The sequence below is a fragment of the Dendrobates tinctorius genome, unplaced genomic scaffold (genome assembly GCF_039654945.1).
Source record: "Dendrobates tinctorius isolate UK_male_01 unplaced genomic scaffold, ASM3965494v1 ptg000133l, whole genome shotgun sequence".
NCBI lineage: Eukaryota > Metazoa > Chordata > Amphibia > Anura > Dendrobatidae > Dendrobates > Dendrobates tinctorius.
In genome coordinates, this window is record NW_027361801.1 from 17,303,150 (window position 1) to 17,324,565 (window position 21,416).

Sequence of the window (21,416 nt, forward strand, 5' to 3'; positions counted from 1 at the left end):
TGAAAAGAGAAAACAGTAGTTTGACAATAAATGGCTTCACCCAACCACTAACCATGAGTGGAGAAAAAGTTTTTTTGGTGTTATCATTCATATTCTCTGAAAAAAAGACATGAAAGCAAAAATTCTGAGGGGGTATGTAAACTTGAGCACAACTGTACATTATACAACTCAATGGATGCAAAGCAATCATGCACCATACTATCAGGTGGATCAATGCAGCATTACAAACAATACATGTCCTGATACATTATTATATTCAGCTCTGTTTTCGGAGCGGCGTTGCAGCAATCACTCTCCCAAGCTGAGTCTGCTGTGTGCAACAATGTGGTCAGCTGCCAAAGCACATTCCTGACCTTCACTGATTAAAATGGACCTGTCACAGATAATTAACATATTTGCGTCCTTCAGCCACCTCTGAAATAAGAGAGTCTTTTCTCTGACATGTTACAGGAACAAGAAGGAGATGGATTCACTGTGTCCTATAGTAATCAGTGATAATAGGAATGAGTGATTTGTTGGACATGGCCCACGGGTGATAGCTGGTAAAGAACAGATGCAGCTTTTCCTCAAAAAGAATAAAATAATATAGATTTCTAACTCTCAGAAAGAGAAATGAGAAACCAAAGTTTTCATGCTAAGAGATCATGATCTCTGGTTTAAATTAACTTGTTTATCTTGGACTATTTCACAATCTATCTACAAATGAAGGACAGGTAATTCAATGGTCAAACAACTCCTGGGAGGACATAGACAGCGCTGCCAGTCATAGTTTCTGAAATTTAGACTACTTGACTAGTTATTACTGTCCACAGGACTTAATATTTATGGATTGGAATAGCTTAGTTACTCACCGATAACGGTGTTTCTCGGAACCCATGACAGCACCACGGAGAGAGGGGATCCGCCCTTCAGGGACAGGAACCTACAGAAAAAGGGCGGTACCTCTCCTCCGCCTTCAGTTGGTTACAGAGCATCAGAGGGTCTCCAGGTTAGTTAGACAACAGAAATACATACACAATATTATAATACTGCTTACTTATCAAAGCACCGTGCCTAAACGGAAACACTCTACTAACAATAACACGTGCTCACCATACTCGTGAAGGGGAGGGGAATAAGCGGGTGCTGTCATGGGTTCCGAGAAACACCGTTATCGGTGAGTAACTAAGCTATTCTCTCTCACCCATGACAGCACCACGGAGAGAATTTCAGAGATTGGTAGCTTAGGGAGGGACCACCGCCTGAAGGACCCTTCTCCCGAAGGTCAGGTCAGATGTAGAGGCTAGATCTAATCTATAGTGCCTAAAAAAGGTCGATGGTGATGACCAGGTGGCCGCCTTACAGATTTGTTCTATTGATACCTCAGATCTTTCAGCCCATGAGGTCGCCATTGCCCTTGTGGAATGAGCTCTCAGCCCTTCTGGGATGGTATTCCTGCTGGATGAATATGCCAGGGCAATCGCATCCCTTATCCACCTTGCCAGGGTACTCTTGGATGCTTTGAGCCCCTTCCGAGGACCCTGGAAACATACAAAGAGAGAGCCTTCCTTCCTACACTTTTTGGTGGCCTCTAAGTACTGTACTAGGCACCTTTTAACATCTAAAGTGTGGAACTTTTCTTCCCCCTTATTTTTTGGATTTGGGCAAGAGGAAGGAAGGACTACCTCCTGGGGCCTGTGAAAATGTGATGACACTTTGGGCAAATAGGCTGGGTCAGGTTTTAAGATAACTCTATCCTCTAGAATTTTTGTGAAAGAAGGCCCCGCTGACAAGGCTTGAATATCGCTCACTCTTCGGGCTGATGTTAGTGCCACCAGAAGCACCGTTTTGAGAGATAGGATTTTTAGGGGTGCCGAGTGAATTGGTTCAAACGGAGGGCCTGTCAGTGTTGTAAGAACAAGATTCAGGTCCCATGATGGTAATCTTTGACTGGCTATTGGCCTCGATCTGGTTGCGGTTTTAATAAACCGTGTTACCCAGGGGTCACCTGCCACATCATGGTTATAGAGGGCGCCTAATGCCGCTATTTGTACTTTTAATGTGTTGACCACCAGACCCTGTTCTAGGCCCACTTGTAGGAATTCTAGGATCTTATCAATCTGAACCCCGTCCTGAACCTTTGCCCTAGAGGTGGATAGAAATTGTTTCCATATTCTACCATAAGCTCTCATTGTAACCGGTTTCCTACTCTTTTGTAGTGTAGTTATCAGGTTTTCTGAAAAATCCCTGTCCCTCATCAGTGCCCTCTCAAATTCCATGCTGTTAAATGGAGGTTCGGTGCCTGAGGATGTAGCACTGGGCCCTGCGATAGCAGGTCCGGGAGATCCGGTAGGACCCATGGGTCGGTTACTGAGAGCATTCTTAGCCAGGAAAACCAGGTTCTTTTGGGCCAGAAGGGGGCTATCAGTATCATTCTTGCCCTGTCCTGCCTGACTTTCTTTAGGACTGCTGGAATGAGCATGATTGGGGGAAAGGCATATGTTAGATTCTGTGTCCATGGGAGCATAAATGCGTCCAGAGTTAGAGGATTCCCCCTGGGATCTAGGGAGCAGAAGGCGTCTACTTTTTTGTTTTTGAAGTCGGCGAACAGATCCACGTCTGGGGTCCCCCACATTTTTACAATCTGTCGAAAAATGGACTGCTTTAGTACCCATTCCCCCTGTCGCAATTGGGTGCGGCTCAGAAAGTCTGCCCTTTGATTCTCTGTACCGCGGATGTGTAGGGCTGTCAGAGATAATAGGTTTGCCTCCGCTAGTTTGAGGATTTTGGCGGATGTGTCCATTAGGGTTCGGGACCTGGATCCCCCCTGGTGGTTTATATAGGCCACTGTGACCCGATTGTCCGAAAGGATACGGACATGGTGGTTCTGGAGTAGGGGTAGGAAGTGTGTTAGGGCATAGCCTACTGTTAGAAGCTCCTTTTGATTTGAGGAGGCTCTTAATTCTTGATTTCCCCATTCGCTCTGAGTCACCACGTTGTTCATGTGTGCTCCCCATCCTGTGGGACTGGCATCTGTTGTCACTACGTGTGTTATCTTTGGTGCCCAGGGGATCCCTTTGGACAGGTTCTCCTGGTTTCCCCACCAAGCTAGGGAATGAATAGTGCTTGAATTTAGGGTAATGCGACCCTCTAGGTGTCCCCCTACTACTGCCTGGTTGGCCAATACGTCCCACTGGAGATTTCTCGTGTGTAACTGAGCCCATTGAACTGCTGGTAGGCAGGCAGATAGTGAACCCAACAGTGACATGGCCTTCCTTAGTGTCATGGAGGGATTTTGGATTGCTCTTGCTGTAATTTGAGTGATCTTCTCCTTTTTGTGGTTTGGGAGGCGACACTCCTGAATGCTTGAGTCTAGTGTTAGGCCCAAGAATTCTTGTACCCTGTTGGGCTCCAATCTTGATTTTTTTAGATTTAGAAGCCAGCCCAGGTCTTGTAGAGTGTTCATCACCCTGTCTCTCTGTTCCCTGCATTTTTGAGCCGAGCTGCCCGCTATTAGGAAATCGTCTAGATACGGGATTATTATTATATCTTGTTCCCTTATATGAGCCATCATTTCCGCTACTATTTTGGTGAATACTCGCGGAGCTATCAATATTCCGAACGGCAGGACTCTGTACTGAAATTCTTTGACCTTGCCTTTTATTGAGACGGCTAACCTCAGATACTTCCTGGAGTCTTTGTGGATAGGGACGTGATAATAAGCGTCGCTGAGGTCCAACACAGTCATGTAGCAGTTTGGGAACAGGACTTTGGTGGTAGATTTGATCGACTCCATTTTGAAGCTCTGGTTCTTGACGTATTTGTTTAGCTTTCTCAGATTTATAATTGTACGAAAGGTGCCGTCTGGTTTGGTCACTAGAAAAAGAGGGGAGTAGAACCCTCTGCCCATATCCTGCAGGGGGACCTCCTGGAGGACTCCTTTTTTTACTAGGCCTAGAACCTCGCTTTCTAGCGCTTCCTGTTCTCGCATGCTGGATCTCAGCGGCGTTGTTACATATTTTTGAGGCGGGAGAGAGAAAAAGTTTATCCTTAGGCCCTCCTGGATTAGGTTTATTATCCAGGGGTTTGTTGAAATTCTCCTCCAGGCTGGAAGGAAAAAGGATAACCTTCCTCCCACCCTTGGCGTACTGTCACTTGGAGGGCTTTTTGTCCCGGGGAGAGTTATTAAAGAAGAAGCCTCTATCTCTTCTTTTATCATCCCACTTTTGTTCCCTTGGTGGTCTTCTCTGAAAAAACCTCCTATTCCGAAAGGGTCTTTTAAATGCCGCTGGCCCTAAATTTGGGAATCTTTTTCTTGTCCCCTGCTTTCTGGAGGATGTCATCTAACGTTTCCCCAAAAAGGAATTTTCCTTCACAGGGGATGGAGCATAATTTCATTTTGGTCTGAAGGTCCCCTGGCCAACTTTTAAGCCATAGTGTCCTTCGGGCCGCGTTTGAAAGTGCTGCTGTTTTGGACGACAGTCTGACTGATTCGGCCGATGAGTCTGCTAGAAATGCAGCCGCTCCCCTTATTACTGGGATAGAATCTAGAATTTTATCTCTAGGTGTCCCTTCCCTCAGCTGTTTCTCAAGTTGGTCCACCCATACCATTAGGGCTCTTGAGGTACATGTCGCCGCTATCGCTGGCCTGAGGTTACCGCCTGCAGACTCCCAAGCCCCCTTTAGAAAGGTATCTGCCTTCTTATCTAGGGGGTCCCTGAGGGTGCCCATGTCCTCAAAGGGAAGGGCGAATTTCTTTGAGGCTTTAGCGACTGCCACATCGAGTTTCGGGGCTCTGTCCCAAGACGTGGATGCCTCCTCCTCAAAGGGATATTTCCTTTTAAGGGAAGGGACTGTAGTATTTTTCCTGTCTGGCTTGTCCCATTCCCTTTTGATTAGACCCTTGACGATTTCGTTTAGCGGAAATACTCTCCGTTTTTTCTGGCCTAGCCCCCCAAACATTATGTCCTGGACTGTCCGGCCTCGGGTCCATTACCCCCATGGTAGACCTTACAGCTTTCACCAGTTTGTCTACCTCTTCTAGGGGAAAACAATGGTGTCCTCCTGTTCCTCGTCTGAGGATGAGGAGCCGGATTCTGAGGATTTAGTCGAGATTTCTCCCGATGTGGAAGAGTCTGACTGGGAGGTTTCTACCGTGTCTTTTTTCCTCGTTTTATCCTTATGTTTAAGGGATTCGAGGACACTCCATCGCTGGCCTGAGGTTACCGCCTGCAGACTCCCAAGCCCCCTTTAGAAAGGTATCTGCCTTCTTATCTAGGGGGTCCCTGAGGGTGCCCATGTCCTCAAAGGGAAGGGCGAATTTCTTTGAGGCTTTAGCGACTGCCACATCGAGTTTCGGGGCTCTGTCCCAAGACGTGGATGCCTCCTCCTCAAAGGGATATTTCCTTTTAAGGGAAGGGACTGTAGTATTTTTCCTGTCTGGCTTGTCCCATTCCCTTTTGATTAGACCCTTGACGATTTCGTTTAGCGGAAATACTCTCCGTTTTTTCTGGCCTAGCCCCCCAAACATTATGTCCTGGACTGTCCGGCCTCGGGTCCATTACCCCCATGGTAGACCTTACAGCTTTCACCAGTTTGTCTACCTCTTCTAGGGGAAAACAATGGTGTCCTCCTGTTCCTCGTCTGAGGATGAGGAGCCGGATTCTGAGGATTTAGTCGAGATTTCTCCCGATGTGGAAGAGTCTGACTGGGAGGTTTCTACCGTGTCTTTTTTCCTCGTTTTATCCTTATGTTTAAGGGATTCGAGGACACTCTGGAACTCTGATTTAATTGCGGCCCTTAGGTCAGATGCGAAATCTGGAGTCTCCTGACAAACAATTTCTTTTGTACAGGACTTGCATAGTTTTTTCTCCCATGATACCGGTAGGGGTTTAGCGCAAGTGGGACATTCCCTGTTCTTCTTTTTAGCCTTCTTCTTTCCCTAATAAGGGAGAGGGATTGCATTACAAGGGTGACATTCACGAAGATCACTTACCCCAAAAAATGGCGCGCGGCTGCAGGTACCGGTTCGGGAGACGGAGTCAGGTCCTGTATAGGCTGATCTCCTGGTGGCGTTCTGCTCCTCGCTGCTGACGTGCTACGCCGCGTGGAGTGACTGCTGGAACGGCACTCTGTGTTTCGTTCCTTTTGTCGGTGGTGGTGTTGGTGGTGCTGCTGCTGCTGTTTCAGCTGCTGCCTCTGCTCCTGTTGCTGGTCGCTATCCTCCATTGTTAGGATCGCTTCCAGCCAGGAGTTTCTGCTCCTCACCTTTTTTAAACTTGGCGCCGCGTGACGTCACCGCTCCCCCTGCACGTGCTGGTCGGGAAGCGCGCTCCTGCGCATGCGCCCGTTTCCGGGTCCCGGAAGTCGTTGGTCTACTTCCGGGGCAGCGGCCATCTTGGTACTCTCCGTACCATGGCGCTGCCCACGGTCCACCGGGTCCCGCTGAGCCCCGACCTCCTTTCCGGAGCGGCGACTCCGGCGTCTCTCCCCCTCGCTCACTCGGCAGCCCGCATCAGCCCCGGCGACAGACAGGCCGGCCCCGGACTCCTCACAGGTACGCCGTACTGTGGGTCCCCCCGTCAGGGACAGGAACCCAACTGAAGGCGGAGGAGAGGTACCGCCCTTTTTCTGTAGGTTCCTGTCCCTGAAGGGCGGATCCCAACTCTCCGTGGTGCTGTCATGGGTGAGAGAGAAAGGTTCGTATTTACTGATCAGTGGTGTCCAACCTCAAGGACCCCTACCGAAACCAAGAATGGAGCTCTGATATGACCCTTCTGAATGGAACTGAGACTGGACATGTGGACCACAGCTCCATGCATTCTCTATAGGAGTGACAGAAATAGCAAAGTATAGCATTCTGCTTTGTCCTGCAATCCCATAAGGAATAAATAGAGCATTGGTCACATTTCCAGCCAAATCTCCATTCAGAAGGGGCGTTTCAAAGATCCTTTACCTGCCGATGAACCCCACTGTTTAGAAAATGCTACCTATCCTATGGCTAGGTGATAACTTCTAAACATGAGAATAACCCTTAAATCATGAATTGGATGCAACTGTAAAGAGGGATGCTTCTCACACTCATTCATCCACTCACTTATAGTAAAAGGCTGATAATGAGCCCTGGTTAACACACTAGTACACACCCAGCTTTCCGAAGCACCAGACAAGAACACTGCTTGCAAGCTGGCATACCAAGAATAACACAAATTGGCTATGCCTTCTCTCTTCAAGGTTGTGGGTACGTTTAGAGCAGCAACGAACAAACTTATTACATTTTAGATATAATATACAAAAAAAGGATATAGTGTTTACAAAGTTATAAAAAGATGAAATAACAAAAAGACATATACAAAAGGCAAAAACAGTACAAAAATAAAATAGATAAAGAAACATCTTACGGATTGGATCTGTGAGAGCTTCTGACAGAAATTGAAATTTTAATGAGTTCCATCCCCCATCATCATGCCTCCGCCTGATCCAATGAAAGAATGGTGGCTCATTGGTTAGCACTGCAGACTTGCAGCACTCTGGTCCTGAGTCCCACCAAGGACAACATCTGCAAGAAGCTTGTATGTTCTCCCCATGTTTGCGTGGGTGTTCTCTGGTTTCCTCCCACACTCCAAAAACATACTGATAGGGAATCTAGATGGTGAACCCCAGTGGGGACAGTGATGTTAATGTATGTAAAAGCGCTGCAGAATAAGGTAGCGCAATAAAAGCAAAGCTACAGTATATCCAAAGTATGGGTTGATAAAATATTTTTGTGTCTTCCAAAGGCTGAGGATCCTGGTGCTTGGAATCACAAACGTGATCATGTCTTCCGGTCACATATATATATATATATATATATCAAAGAATTGAGTTAATATCAAATTATTATAAATATGGCATGGCAATGTTGCTTTTCTATTGCGCCATGTGATGTCCCTGGTATGGACTGGAGATGTCCAGTCTACCTAAGGGCAATTACAGTTAGGTCCATATGTATTTGGACAGAGACAACATTTTTCTAATTTTGGTTCTAGACATTACCACAATGAATTTTAAACAAAACAATTCAGATGCAGTTAAAGTTCAGACTTTCAGCTTTCATTTGAGGGTATCCACATTAAAATTGGATGAAGGGTTTAGGATTTTCAGCTCCTTAACATGTGCCACCCTGTTTTTAAAGGGACCAAAAGTGATTGGACAATTGACTCCAAGGCTATTTCATGGACAGGTGTGGGCAATCCCTTCGTTATGTTATTCTCAATTAAGCAGATAAAAGGCCTGGAGTTGATTTGAGGTGTGGTGCTTGAATTTGGAAGGTTTTGCTGTGAAGGAAACAAGCGGTCAAAGGAGCTCTCCATTCCGGTTGAAACAAGCCATCCTTAAGCTGAAAAAACAGAAAAAACCCATCCGAGAAATTGCTTTATTAGGAATGGAAAAATGTACAGTTTTGTGTTGCGAGTTCAATTTCCCCCTTCACTACTGAGGCCCGAGGAACGCCCTCTTCTGGTAAAGAAAGGTAGTGAGCCTGATTATCAAACACCTGAGTCTGATGATGATGACTGGCTGAGTGGAGTTACTGACTGGATATAAGGCTGCCGACGCACTTCTGCCCTGCGGGTGATTTCTCTGTGGGATCCTTGGAGACCAGTCTGAATTCCTGCTCCTCTAAAGCTAAGTTTGCTGCTCGGCCTTTTGCTTTTGTGCTTAGACTTTGTTTTGCTTTGTTTTTCTGGATTTCTGCCATTCCCTGCTGGGGTGTGCTGAATTCCTTTAGCTCTGTCTTCTGAAAATACCTGAGTGCTGATTTAGTTTTTGAAGCCTAGCTGCTTCAGGGTCTTTTTCATATCAGCTGTTGGCTTATGTCTTTGATAGGGTTTTGGCAGATTGCAGACAGCAACCTTCCTTTCCTGTTCTGTTTAGCTAGCTTGGGCCCCATCGTTTGCTCAGCCTATCTTTCTATCTGTGTGAGTGTTTTTTCATCTTGCTTCACCGTCATTATATGTTGGGGGCTGCCTTTTACTTTGGGGTCTGCTCTGGGGCAGTTTAGATTTCCTTTTCTGTCTTTAGGCTATTTAGCGCTCCGGCTGTGATCGAGGGGTCTAGGGCATCGTAGGAACCCCCCACGGCTACTGCTAATTGTGTTGATAGGTTCAGGGGTCTGCAATCTGATAGTTGCCAACTTCTCTGGTTTTCTGGACGTAGCTTCTATTTTTGTGTCTGCCTCCTACGGTGACTCAATCATAACAGAATCACCCGCCATACCGCAGATCCTAAAGTACTCAATAGCAGGAAAGAATTGTAAAAAAAAAAAAAAAAAGTGTGTATATTTTTTCCTCTATATCTCTGAGGCCGTAGGGGGAATTTTTTTTTCTCTCAATGGAGATAAAGCAATTGTCTGATCGTGTGGAGCAGCTCGCTGCGGAAGTGCGGGGAATTTCCGCCTACCTTGCTCATTCACATGCTGCTGAACCAAAGATTCCTACACCTGATGTATTTTTTGGGGATCGGTCTAAATTTTTGAATTTTAAAAATAATTGTAAATTATTTTTTGCCTTGAAGCCTAACTCGTCAGGGAGCTCCGCGCAGCAGGTTAAAATTGTCATCTCTTTGCTGCGTGGCGATCCCCAGGATTGGGCATTTTCTTTGAAACCAGATGATCCTATTCTGACTAATGTGAACGCATTTTTTCAGGCCTTGGGGTTGTTGTATGACGAACCTAATGCCATTGATCAGGCTGAAAAGACCCTGCTGGCATTGAACCAGGGTCGTGATTCTGCAGAATTGTACTGTCAAAAATTCCGAAAGTGGGCAGTACTTACTACCTGGAATGATAATGCCTTGGCTGCTCTCTTTCGGAAGGGGTTGTCAGAAGCTGTAAAAGATACTATGGTGGGATTTCCTGTTCCCTCTGGTCTTGACGATTCTATGTCATTAGCCATTCAGGTTGATCGGCGTTTGCGCGAACGCAAAGCTGCACGAGAGGTGTTGCCACCTGTTGAACAAATGTCTGAACCTATGCAATGTGATAGAGTTTTTTCCAGAGAGCAGCGACAGGAGTTCAGAAGGCGTAATAAGTTGTGTTTTTTCTGTGGAGATGCCTCGCATATTATTTCTGTCTGTCCTAAACGAGAGAAACGCTTTGCACACACGTTTTCTGTTGGTGGTGTTCAACCTAAGTTTCTTCTGGCTATTACTCTGATCTGCTCCCTGTCCACATTTTCCGCCAAGGCTTTTGTGGATTCGGGAGCAGCCCTAAACCTAATGGACTTGGATTTTGCTAAACCTTGTGGATTTCCGATGACACCTCTGCAGACGCCTATCCTTTGAGGGGGATTGATGCTACTCCTTTGGCTAAAAATAAACCTCAGTTTTGGACCCAGGTGGTAATGCGGGTCGCCCCAGACCATCAAGAAAATTGCAGATTTTTGGTTTGCATAATCTGCATGATACTATTGTTCTGGGGTTTCCCTGGTTACAAATTCATAATCCAGTTTTGGATTGGAAATCTGTGTCTGTGGTGAGTTGGGGTTGTCCGTGTGCCTTTAGTGAGGCTCCGGTGTTTTCCACCTCTCCTCAGTCGCATGATGTTCCTGATTATTTGGCGGACTTTTATGATGTATTTAGTGAGAATGAGTCTGCGTCTCTGCCTTCTCATAGGAGTTATGACTGTGCAATTGAACTGAGCCCGGGGTGTAAATTTCCCAAGGGTCGGCTCTTCAATTTATCTGTACTCGAGCACGAGGCTATGCGATCCTATATTAAGGAGGCGTTGGAGAAGGGTCATATTAGACCATCCTCGTCACCCTTAGGTGCCGTTTTTTTTTTTTGTAGCCAAAAAGGATGGATCATTAAGACCTTGTATTGATTATCGTGCCCTCAACAAAATTACTGTTAAATATCAGTATTCGTTACCCCTGATTTCTGATCTATTCTCCAGAGTTAAAGGTGCTTGCTGGTTTACCAAGCTTGACCTCAGGGGAGCGTATAATCTTATTCGCATTAAGCATGGGGATGAATGGAAGACGGCGTTTAATACTCCGGAGGGACATTTTGAGTACCTGGTGATGCCTTTTGGGCTCACTAATGCCCCTTCTGTCTTCCAGTGCTTCATGAACAATATTTTCCGAGATTTTGTAGATAAATTTTTGATTATCTATCTGGATGATATTTTGATCTTCTCCAAGGATTGGGATTCTCATGTGGAACATATTCGGACTGTGTTCCGGATCTTGAGGGAGAATTCCCTGTATGTCAAAGGATCTAAATGCCTTTTTGGAGTACAGAGGATTTCTTTTTTGGGATTTATTTTGTCCCCGTCAACTATTGAAATGGACCCGGCCAAGGTACAGGCCATTTACGATTGGGTTCAGCCCACTTCTTTGAAGGCCCTCCAGAAGTTTTTGGGTTTTGCTAATTTTTATCGGAAATTTATAGCAAAATTTTCTAGTATTGCCAAGCCATTGACTGATTTGACTAAGAAGGGTGCTGATGTGTTAAATTGGTCTCCGGAGGCTGTTTCTTCCTTTCAGGAGCTGAAGCGAAGATTCACCTCCGCCCCGGTTTTGCGGCAACCTGATGTCTCACTTCCGTTCCAGGTAGAGGTGGATGCTTCTGAGATTGTTGCAGGGGCTGTTTTGTCCCAAAAGGATCCTGTAACATCTAAAATGAATCCCTGTGCTTTCTTTTCCCGAAAGATCTCTCCATCTGAACGTAACTATGATGTGGGGAATCGGGAACTGTTGGCCATGAAATGGGCATTGGAGGAGTGGAGACATTGGTTGGAGGGAGCTAAGCATCAAGTCGTGGTCCTCACTGACCACAAGAATTTGATTTACCTAGAGTCGGCTAAGCGCTTGAACCCTAGACAGGCTAGGTGGGCCTTGTTTTTTACACGTTTTGATTTTGTGGTTTCTTTTCTTCCTGGAACTAAGAATGTCAAGGCAGACGCCCTCTCTAGGAGCTTCTTTGCTGATTCTCCTGTGGTGACCAAGCCTGCTACCATCTTAGGCGAAGGGGTAGTTCTTTCTGCCATCTCGCCCGATTTGAGACGTGCTCTGGAAGAGTTCCAGGAGGACAAACCTGAGCTTTGGCCCAGTGGAAAGTTGTATGTTCCTGACCAGTGGAAGAAGAGAGTGATGTCTGAAGTTCATTGCTCTGCTTTGGCTGGTCATCCAGGTATTTTTGGTAATAGAGATCTGGTGAGTCGGTCTTTTTGGTGGCCCTCCTTGTCTCGTGATGTCAGGAATTTTGTGCAGTCCTGTGGGACGTGCTCCCGGTCTAAATCGTGTTCTCGCTCTAGTGGGTTGTTGATGCCTTTGCCTGTCCCCAAGAGGCCATGCACCCATATTTCAATGGATTACATCTCTGATATGCCTGTCTCTCAAAGTATGACTGTTATTTGGGTGATAGGTTCTCTAAGATGGTTCATCTTGTACCAATCCCTAAGTTGCCGTCTTCCTCTGAGTTGGTGCCCCTGTTTTTACAACAGGTGGTTCGCTTGCACGGGATTCCTGAGAACATTGTATCTGACAGAGGAGTCCAGTTTGTGTCTAGATTTTGGAGAACTTTCTGTTCCAAGCTGAGAATTCAGTTGTCCTTCTCCTCTGCTTTTCACCCTCAGACTAATGGGCAGACAGAGAGAACAAACCAGACCTTGGAGTCATATTTGAGATGTTTTATTTCTGCTGATCAGGATGATTGGGTTTCATTTTTGCCCTTGGCCGAATTTGCTTTAAATAATAGAGCTAGTTCTGCCACTTTGATGTCACCTTTTTTTTGTAACTTTGGGTTTCATCCTCGATTTTCTTCAGGGCAGGTGGAGCCCTCTGCCTGCTCAGGTGTTGACACTGTGGTGGAGAGAATGCACCAGATCTGGGACCAAGTGGTGGATAAGTTCTCTCTCCCAGGAAAAGGCCCAGCGGTTTTCCAACCGACATAGGACCATTGGTCCCCAGTTTAAGGTTGGTGATATGGTGTGGTTATCATCAAAAAATATTGCTATGAAGGTGGCTTCTCCTAAGTTTAAGCTTAGATTTATTGGACCTTACAAGATTTTGGAGATTATTAATCCGGTCTCTTTTCGTTTGGCTCTTCCTGTCACATTTAAAATCCATAATGTGTTCCATAAATCTTTGTTGAAGAGGTTTGTTGAACCTGTTGTTCCGGGGGTGGCACCTCCAGACCCTGTATTGGTTGAAGGTAACATGGAATATGAGGTACAGAAAGTACTGGATTCCCGTCTGGCTAGACGGAGACTCCAGTATTTGGTTAAGTGGAAGGGTTATGGTCAGGAGGATAATTCCTGGGTCTCTGCCTCTGATATTCATGCCAAAAGATTGGTGCGTGCCTTTCATCGGGCTCACCCTGATCACCCTGGTGGCGTGGTTGAGGGTTCGGTGACCCCTTCCTCAAGGGGGAGGTACTGTTGTGAGTTCATTTTCCCCTTCATTACTGAGGCCCGAGGAACTCCCTCTTCTGGTAAAGAAAGGTAGTGAGCCTGATTATCAAACACCTGAGTCTGATGATGATGACTGGCTGAGTGGAGTTACTGACTGGATATAAGGCTGCCGACGCCCTTCTGCCCTGCGGGTGATTTCTCTGTGGGATCCTTGGAGACCAGTCTGAATTCCTGCTCCTCTAAAGCTAAGTTTTCTGCTCGGCTTTTTGCATTTGTGCTTAGACTTTGTTTTGCTTTGTTTTTCTGGATTTCTGCCATTCCCTGCTGGGGTGTGCTGAATTCCTTTAGCTCTGTCTTCTGAAAATACCTGAGTGCTGATTTAGTTTTTGAAGCCTAGCTGCTTCAGGGTCTTTTTCATATCAGCTGTTGGCTTATGTCTTTGATAGGGTTTTGGCAGATTGCAGACAGCAACCTTCCTTTCCTGTTCTGTTTAGCTAGCTTGGGCCCCATCGTTTGCTCAGCCTATCTTTCTATCTGTGTGAGTGTTTTTTCATCTTGCTTCACCGTCATTATATGTTGGGGGCTGCCTTTTACTTTGGGGTCTGCTCTGGGGCAGTTTAGATTTCCTTTTCTGTCTTTAGGCTATTTAGCGCTCCGGCTGTGATCGAGGGGTCTAGGGCATCGTAGGAACCCCCCACAGCTACTGCTAGTTGTGTTGATAGGTTCAGGGGTCTGCAATCTGATAGTTGCCAACTTCTCTGGTTTTCTGGACGTAGCTTCTATTTTTGTGTCTGCCTCCTACGGTGACTCAATCATAACAGTTTTGTATATCCTGAGAAAGAAAGAAAGCACTGGTGAACTCATCAATGCAAAAAGACCTGGGCGCCCACGGAAGACAACAGTGGTGGATGATCGCAGAATAATCTCCATGGTGAAGAGAAACCCCTTCACAACAGCCAACCAAGTGAACAACACTCTCCAGAAGGTAGGCGTATCAATATCCAAATCTACCATAAAGAGAAGACTGCATGAAAGTAAATACAGAGAGTTCACTGCACGGTGCAAGCCACTCATAAGCATCAAGAATCAAAAGGCTTTGCTAAAAAACATCTAAAAATGCCAGCACAGTTCTGGAAGAACATTCTTTGGACAGATGAAACCAAGATCAACCTCTTCTAGAATAATGGAAAGAGAAAAGTATGGTGAAGGCTTGGTACAGCTCATGATCCAAAGCATACCACATCATCTGTAAAACACGGCAGAGGCAGTGTGATGGCTTGGGCATGCATGGCTGGCAGTGGCACTGGGTCACTAGTGTTTATTGATGATGTGACACAGGACAGAAGCAGCCGAATGAATTCTGAGGTATTCAGAGCCATACTGTGTGCTCAGATCCAGCCAAATGCAGCCAAACTGATTGGTCATCATTTCATACTACAGATGGACAATGACCCAAAACATAAAGCCAAAGCAACCCAGGAGTTTATTAAAGCAAAGAAGTGGAATATTCTTGAATGGCCCAGTCAGTCACCTGATCTCAACCCAATTGAGCATGCATTTCACTTGTTAAAGACTAAACTTCAGACAGAAAGGCCCACAAACAAACAGCAACTGAAAACCACCGCAGTGAAGGCCTGGCAGGGCATCAAAAAGGAGGAAACACAGCGTCTGGTGACTGGTGATGTCCATGAGTTCAAGACTTCAGGCAGTCATTGCCAACAAAGGGTTTTCAACCAAGTACTAGAAATGAACATTTTATTTACAATTATTTAATCTGTCCAATTACTTTTGGTCCCTTTAAAAACAGGGTGGCACATGTTAAGGAGTTGAAACTCCTAAACCCTTCATCCAATTTTAATGTGGATACCCTCAAATGAAAGCTGAAAGTCTGAACTTCAACTGCATCTGAATTGTTTTGTTTAAAATTCATTGTGGTAATGTCTAGAACCAAAATTAGAAAAATGTTGTCTCTGTCCAAATATATATGGACCTAACTGCATATTCCCCTGCAGATATTACAACCTCTCTGCTAGCGAGGAAACATTCACAGAGCATTTGGTCTCTATGTAAACTGGCTGATTCCTAGCTAAATCAATTACATACTCACAGAGTAGATGCTTCCAGATGTACAGTGATATCAGATTTGTATTTATCTTATCTATAACACAGCAAAAAAAAGGTCTCCAACACCAAGTAACTGAAGACTAAACTACTGCCATACTGAAAGCTGACCATAAAATCAAGATCGGTGTTGGCTGATGGCTATTTCTCCCAATCTCCTTATACATTTATCCACACTCAACTCATTTGAGCGTGCATGTGTTCTGAATTGGGAAAGTCTAGGTAAACTGCTGCTGGACATCTCTGGCATTGGATTATCTTGCCTGAGAATAAAATGATTAGCATGTTGAAAGGAAACAATCTACCAGGGGAAAGTCGAGACACACCAATCCACAGTATAAGGAGAACTCTTCAGATTCGAACAACATTAGTCCAATGAGTATGGCCACATTTAGTTGAAGGTCACCTTATATGCCTGACAGTTGCCAGCAGAACAATTCTAACAGATAACTAAACTCAGCCTTCTTCTTGTAAGTTCAGCAACTTGTTTTCCAGAATCCATCAGCCTTTGGTTTTTGGAACAAGAAGGAAGTAGCTGTCTGAAAATACCATTATCATCCATGTTAAATGTAATGGGTTTGCAAAACCTTTTTCTATATCAGCTCTGCTTGGGAAGCAAAAATAATGGGAATATAAAAATATTCATATCCCCATTCCCCTCACTATTATGAAATTTTTATAAATGCATCTATGCCTTTAAAATTTGAGATATAAATGATGAGTCAGACAACATACAAACAAATGAGTCCAATGACTTTGATATAAAAGGGGGATAATATGATCCATATACAGACTCTGTGGCCTATATCATTGATTTAAATGGATCATGGAGGAGCAAAACAAAAAACTAATTGAAACATGTGCACATTTACAATTATGTGAAATGATGGGCACCATGTTGGGAACTATGTTTGCACCTCACTGCCCATTAATTAGATCACGTTTGAGTTATTACTTAACTTTATAAAATCCAAGCAGCAGTTGTTGGGTAGTTCATGTAGTAGCACACAGGTGAGATTTGGCCCTATATCCCCTACTAATTTTTACCCTAAAGATTCCAATGTAATGGTTACTGTTTGCGCAAATTGACTGTTTAAACTAAGCAGAGGCGCTTGTGCACCGTTGGCATGGCCAAGCAGTTATGGTAATTGCTGCCATCATGGTAGAGAGAGCAGATAGATAGAAAACAAAGAGGTGGAAACCTATCTATCTGCTCCATGTCTACCATGATTGACAGCTATGGCTCTACAGAAGCCAGAGAAGTCCAGAGATAGATGGAAAACAAGTGGAAGGAAAGATGCACTGATCTTTCCTCCACTCCCCACATCTGCTCGTGTCAACTGTACCTCAAAAACATCTCCAGAATTCACTCTTTATTACCACTGAAATAGCAAAAACTCTTACTGTTAATTCTCTTCTGGACTAATGCTATGATCTAATAGATTGGTCACCTTCTTAGTAAACTTGCCCATCTCCAATTTATCCTTAATTTGGCAGCCAGGATCATATTCCTGTCCAGCCACTACATTGATGCCTCTATGCTGTGCCAGTCATTGCACTGGTTACCCATCCATTACAGAATACAACATAAACGTATCACTCTCACCCACAAAGCTCTCCACGGTTATGAACTTCCATGCCTCTCCTATCTCATCTGTCTTTTACACCCTACCTGTGCTCTCCATTCTGCTAATGATTTAAGACAAACATCCTCTATAATCCAAACATCCCACTGCTATCCCCAAGACTTTTCTTGCGCCTTACAAATTATCTGGAATTTTCTACCCCAGACAGTATTAATTCCCAGTATCCACAGTTTTAGTGGGACATGTCACATCACCTCACTGATTTAACTGTTCTCCATTCCTACATTTTCCTCAGAATCTGGTCCTTTCCATCATCTATTCCCACACAATCCATGCACTCAGTAGCACTTTGTATTTGTACTTACACAGTTACTGTCTGATGACCAGTTCATGCAGCTATACTATACTCAGTAATTATAAAGATGGCTGGACCAAACAATACAAGCACTTTTTATCTTTTGTGTGTCCCCTGTTTTCTTATACTGTACAGTCTAAGCTCTTGGGAGCAAATCCCTCACTCCTCTTTATTAAATTATACCCCAAAGGTGGTGGAAAAACCACTAATATGCGACTACAGATCCAATATTAAAAATATGTATCTTTACTGGACAGTTATGCAGGAATAGACAAAAACAGTGCTCAGTAATGCATTGAACAGACAAACCTGTGCAAACAATGGGAAAAACGCTTGCGAGCCCCACAGAAACCCCAGATGGTAAAATACAGTGTCAGAAAATACTTATGTGGGGAGGAGGACTCCCAGGCAGTGAAAGGACAGGTACCCAGGGGACCGCCATCAGGGTTCCTGACGGAACGATACTGGGAGGACAGTAAAAGGAAAGACTTGACTGAAGTTGTCAGGGAAACAGGGGGTGGGGCAAGCTTAAAAGGAGCAGGGGGCGCGCTGAAGTGGCAGTTGACAGAGAGCAGGACAACAGACAGGAAGCCGTGTGAGACAGAGAGGACCAAGGGAACAGACGGTGTGTTGTGGAGAGACCGACAGGGGCCTGTGAAAGGAAAGCTGCGGACTCACCGACTAGTGACACGTGAGAGACTTGAACAGGTGGCCGCTCCCCGCATACGGTCCCATACAGCGACTCCTGCTGCTTCCCACCCTGTTGTGACAAGGCGGCTATCTCGGGCGACCGCTGCGACGACAGACCATACCTTTACAGCGGTCAGGACACTGCCCCCCTGCCTTCTCCCACAGCTGCGGCCCTGTCATCACCGGCCCCAGGGGGCGCCACCTCGCTACAGGCGGTAGTAGAGACCCCCGTCCGGTTTGCTATGGGACCCTGAGCAGAGGTTGGTGAATGGTTATATCTAGAGACTGCGTCATCACCGCACCCCATCAGCACCGTTTCTTCAGGGCCTGTTGCGCCCCACCGGAATCGCTTCTTCAGGGCCTCTTGCACCCCACCCACACAGTTTCTTCAGGGCCTCTTGCACCCCACCGGCATCGCTTCTTCAGGGCCTCTTGTGCCCCACCGGCATCGCTTCTTCAGGGCCTGTTGCGCCCCACCGACACCGTTTCTTCAGGGCCTGTTGCGCCCCGCCGGCACAGTTTCTTCAGGGCCTGTTGCGCCCCACCGTCATTGTTTCTTCAGGGCCTGTTGCGCTCCACCGTCATCATTTCTTCAAGGGCCTGTCGAGCCCAGTTGCATCCCGGAGTATTGAGGCGTCAAGGCAGCCGCATCAGCGACCTCTACACGGCCACGCCTGTGATCCTGACAGACCCCTGGAAGGATAAGTGTACTATAGGAGATAAGGACCCCCAGTTTGATCATACGTGGCCTATAGCACCTGGGCAACCAGGTTAGTCGCATTTACCACAAGAAAGTATTGTTAGGTTTGTTGAGTCCCTGCGTGGACTGGTGTTTTGTTCATACTTTTTGTTTGCTCAATATAGCCCCAGCGGCTACAGTTTATAAAAGTTATTTTCACAAACCACACCCAGTCTCGTGTCTCGTCACTGCATCCTGCGAACCTGCCAGAACCCTACACATACATGGAAAGATTTTCAGTATCATAAAAGCAGACTCAATATAATTATATCACCACAATGGGTTAAATACATGGCTGCAATTCATGTTCTACACTGACCACTACTGACCCTGATCAGACATGGCAAGATTTTCAATATCATGTAAGCAGACTCTATATAAGTATATCACCCCAATGGGTTAAATATATGGCTGCAATATAGATTTCATGTTCTAACCTGACCACTGCCGACCCTGATCAGACATACAGCCACTGTGCAAATTGCCAGACCCTGTCATATATCACCTGTTTCACCATAATGTTCGATCAAAATATATCCTTTACCTATGGTAGGCGGCATGGTAGGGAGTCTCGGGGGTCCGCGCGGCAGTGGTCAGGTTAGAACATGAAATCTATATTGCAGCCATATATTTAACCCATTGGGGTGATATACTTATATAGAGTCTGCTTACATGATATTGAAAATCTTGCCATGTCTGATCAGGGTCGGCAGTGGTCAGGGTAGAACATGAATTGCAGCCATGTATTTAACCCATAACCCATTGTGGTGATATAATTATATTGAGTCTGCTTTTATGATACTGAAAATCTTTCCATGTATGTATTTTCTGACACTGTATTTTACCATCTGGTGTTTCTGTGGGGCTCGCAAGCGTTTTTCCCATTGTTTGCGCAGGTTTGTCCGCTCAATGCATTACTGAGCACTGTTTTTGTCTATTACTGCATAACTGTCCAATAAAGATACATATTTTTAACATTGGATCTGTAGTCGCATATTAGTGGTTTTTCCACCACCTTTGGGTTATTTTCTTTTTCGCGATTGATCTACATTTAGGTCCTACGCAACGGCGGAGGCATCTAGGTATATAACATTATGCCAGAAATATGTCCTCTGGTACTGGTTGTGTTCATCAGCATTTCTGTTGATTTATTAAATTATAGTAGTATGTCTGATATTGTTTGCCCATGCCCCTCTGAACTGTAAAGTGCTGCGGAATATGTTGGCACCCCAGAAATAAAATTATTATCTGCTGGTCTCAGTAATTGTGCACCAAAACACCAGTGCTTGGTTTGAAAAGTCATTTAATGCTAATAGATTCCCTTTAAAACAAATAATAATGAAACTTGTAGCTTGATTGTGACGTCAGTGAGGGATGAGGCAGATAGGGTTCAATGTCGCTAGCGACTAGGACATAACTGTATGAGAAAAAAATGTATAAAATATCTGTTTAAAGCTTATGAAATATGAGCTAATGCCAATGGGAGTGTGACATCCCATTTGATAAACTCATATGAGAAAAAGGTCTATGTAGTAAATATACCGTCACTTTACCACCCACAAAATGATCAAATGTCATCTACTAAAATGTCATCAGCAGTTTCTTTGTAGTCACCCACCTGTAGTTCATGTTTCATGGTCTGCTATCTTGACATTACATTCATAGTATTTGCTCAGTGATATAAGTTGTCTTTTACTTACCTGATTGACATGATTCAATTTATCAATGATCTGGTTAATTACGGGTTCAGCACTTCTCGCCTTTCCTTCTTGGTTGCTTGTTTGAACCTTAAAGCCATTTTTCACTGTATGGGGCTGGAACCTGTAATTCAGAATGGCAACAGATTACAAAGGTGTTAAGCTTGATCTGTGCTGCTAAGCAAGAAACTAAAGGGGGTTTTACACATAGTGATATCGCTAGCAATATCGCTAAAGCGCCACCGATTTTGTGACGCAGCAGCGATATTGCTATGTGGGATACTTACCTCCGACCGGCTCCCCCGCTGTCTGTCGCTAATCGTGCGAGATCGGGCAGCTCCTTTTCTCATCGGGCGCTTCCTGCTGGGCTTCCTGCTGGCGCCGACGAGCGACGCGTGGACGCGGGCGGGAGGACGTCAGGATCTCCGCGTCTGAAAGGTAAGTAACGACCGCTGCTGCGTTGCTACGTCACTGTGAGATCTGCCTGTGTGGCAGCTCACTAGCGACCACTTAGAGATGGACCAGCGATCCTGACCGGGTCGTATCGTGGTCGGGATCGCTGGTACATCGCTAAATGTAAAGGGGCCTTAAGTATAACATATATAGCGATGACAGATCTACCTGTGTAATGACAGGCTCCAAAAACTAAGACACTGAGCCGTGGAGGGGTAGCTAGCGCTATATTCATTTTATACTTCATCTTTAGTGAGTACATTTACATTATTTTTTTTATTTCGAAACTTAATAAAATACTTAACTTAAATGTCCTCTATAGTTTCTAAGGGTTTTTTTTTTTTGCCAGTAATCTGACATCTCAAAATTGCAAAGTGGATAATCTCACTTGTTTTTATCTTAGGTT

General features: G+C 45.2%; 1 protein-coding gene across 2 annotated transcripts in view; it reads right to left on the reverse strand.

The window, feature by feature from the left end:
- The window catches only part of GPC3 (glypican 3), a 968,057-nt gene that overhangs the window by 430,021 nt on the left and 516,620 nt on the right, over positions 1-21,416 (reverse strand). For both annotated transcript variants that reach the window (XM_073543506.1, XM_073543505.1), the window contains one exon: positions 20,561-20,681. In XM_073543506.1, the coding sequence (XP_073399607.1) occupies positions 20,561-20,681 (121 nt within the window). The remainder of the gene's footprint in view (positions 1-20,560; positions 20,682-21,416) is intronic.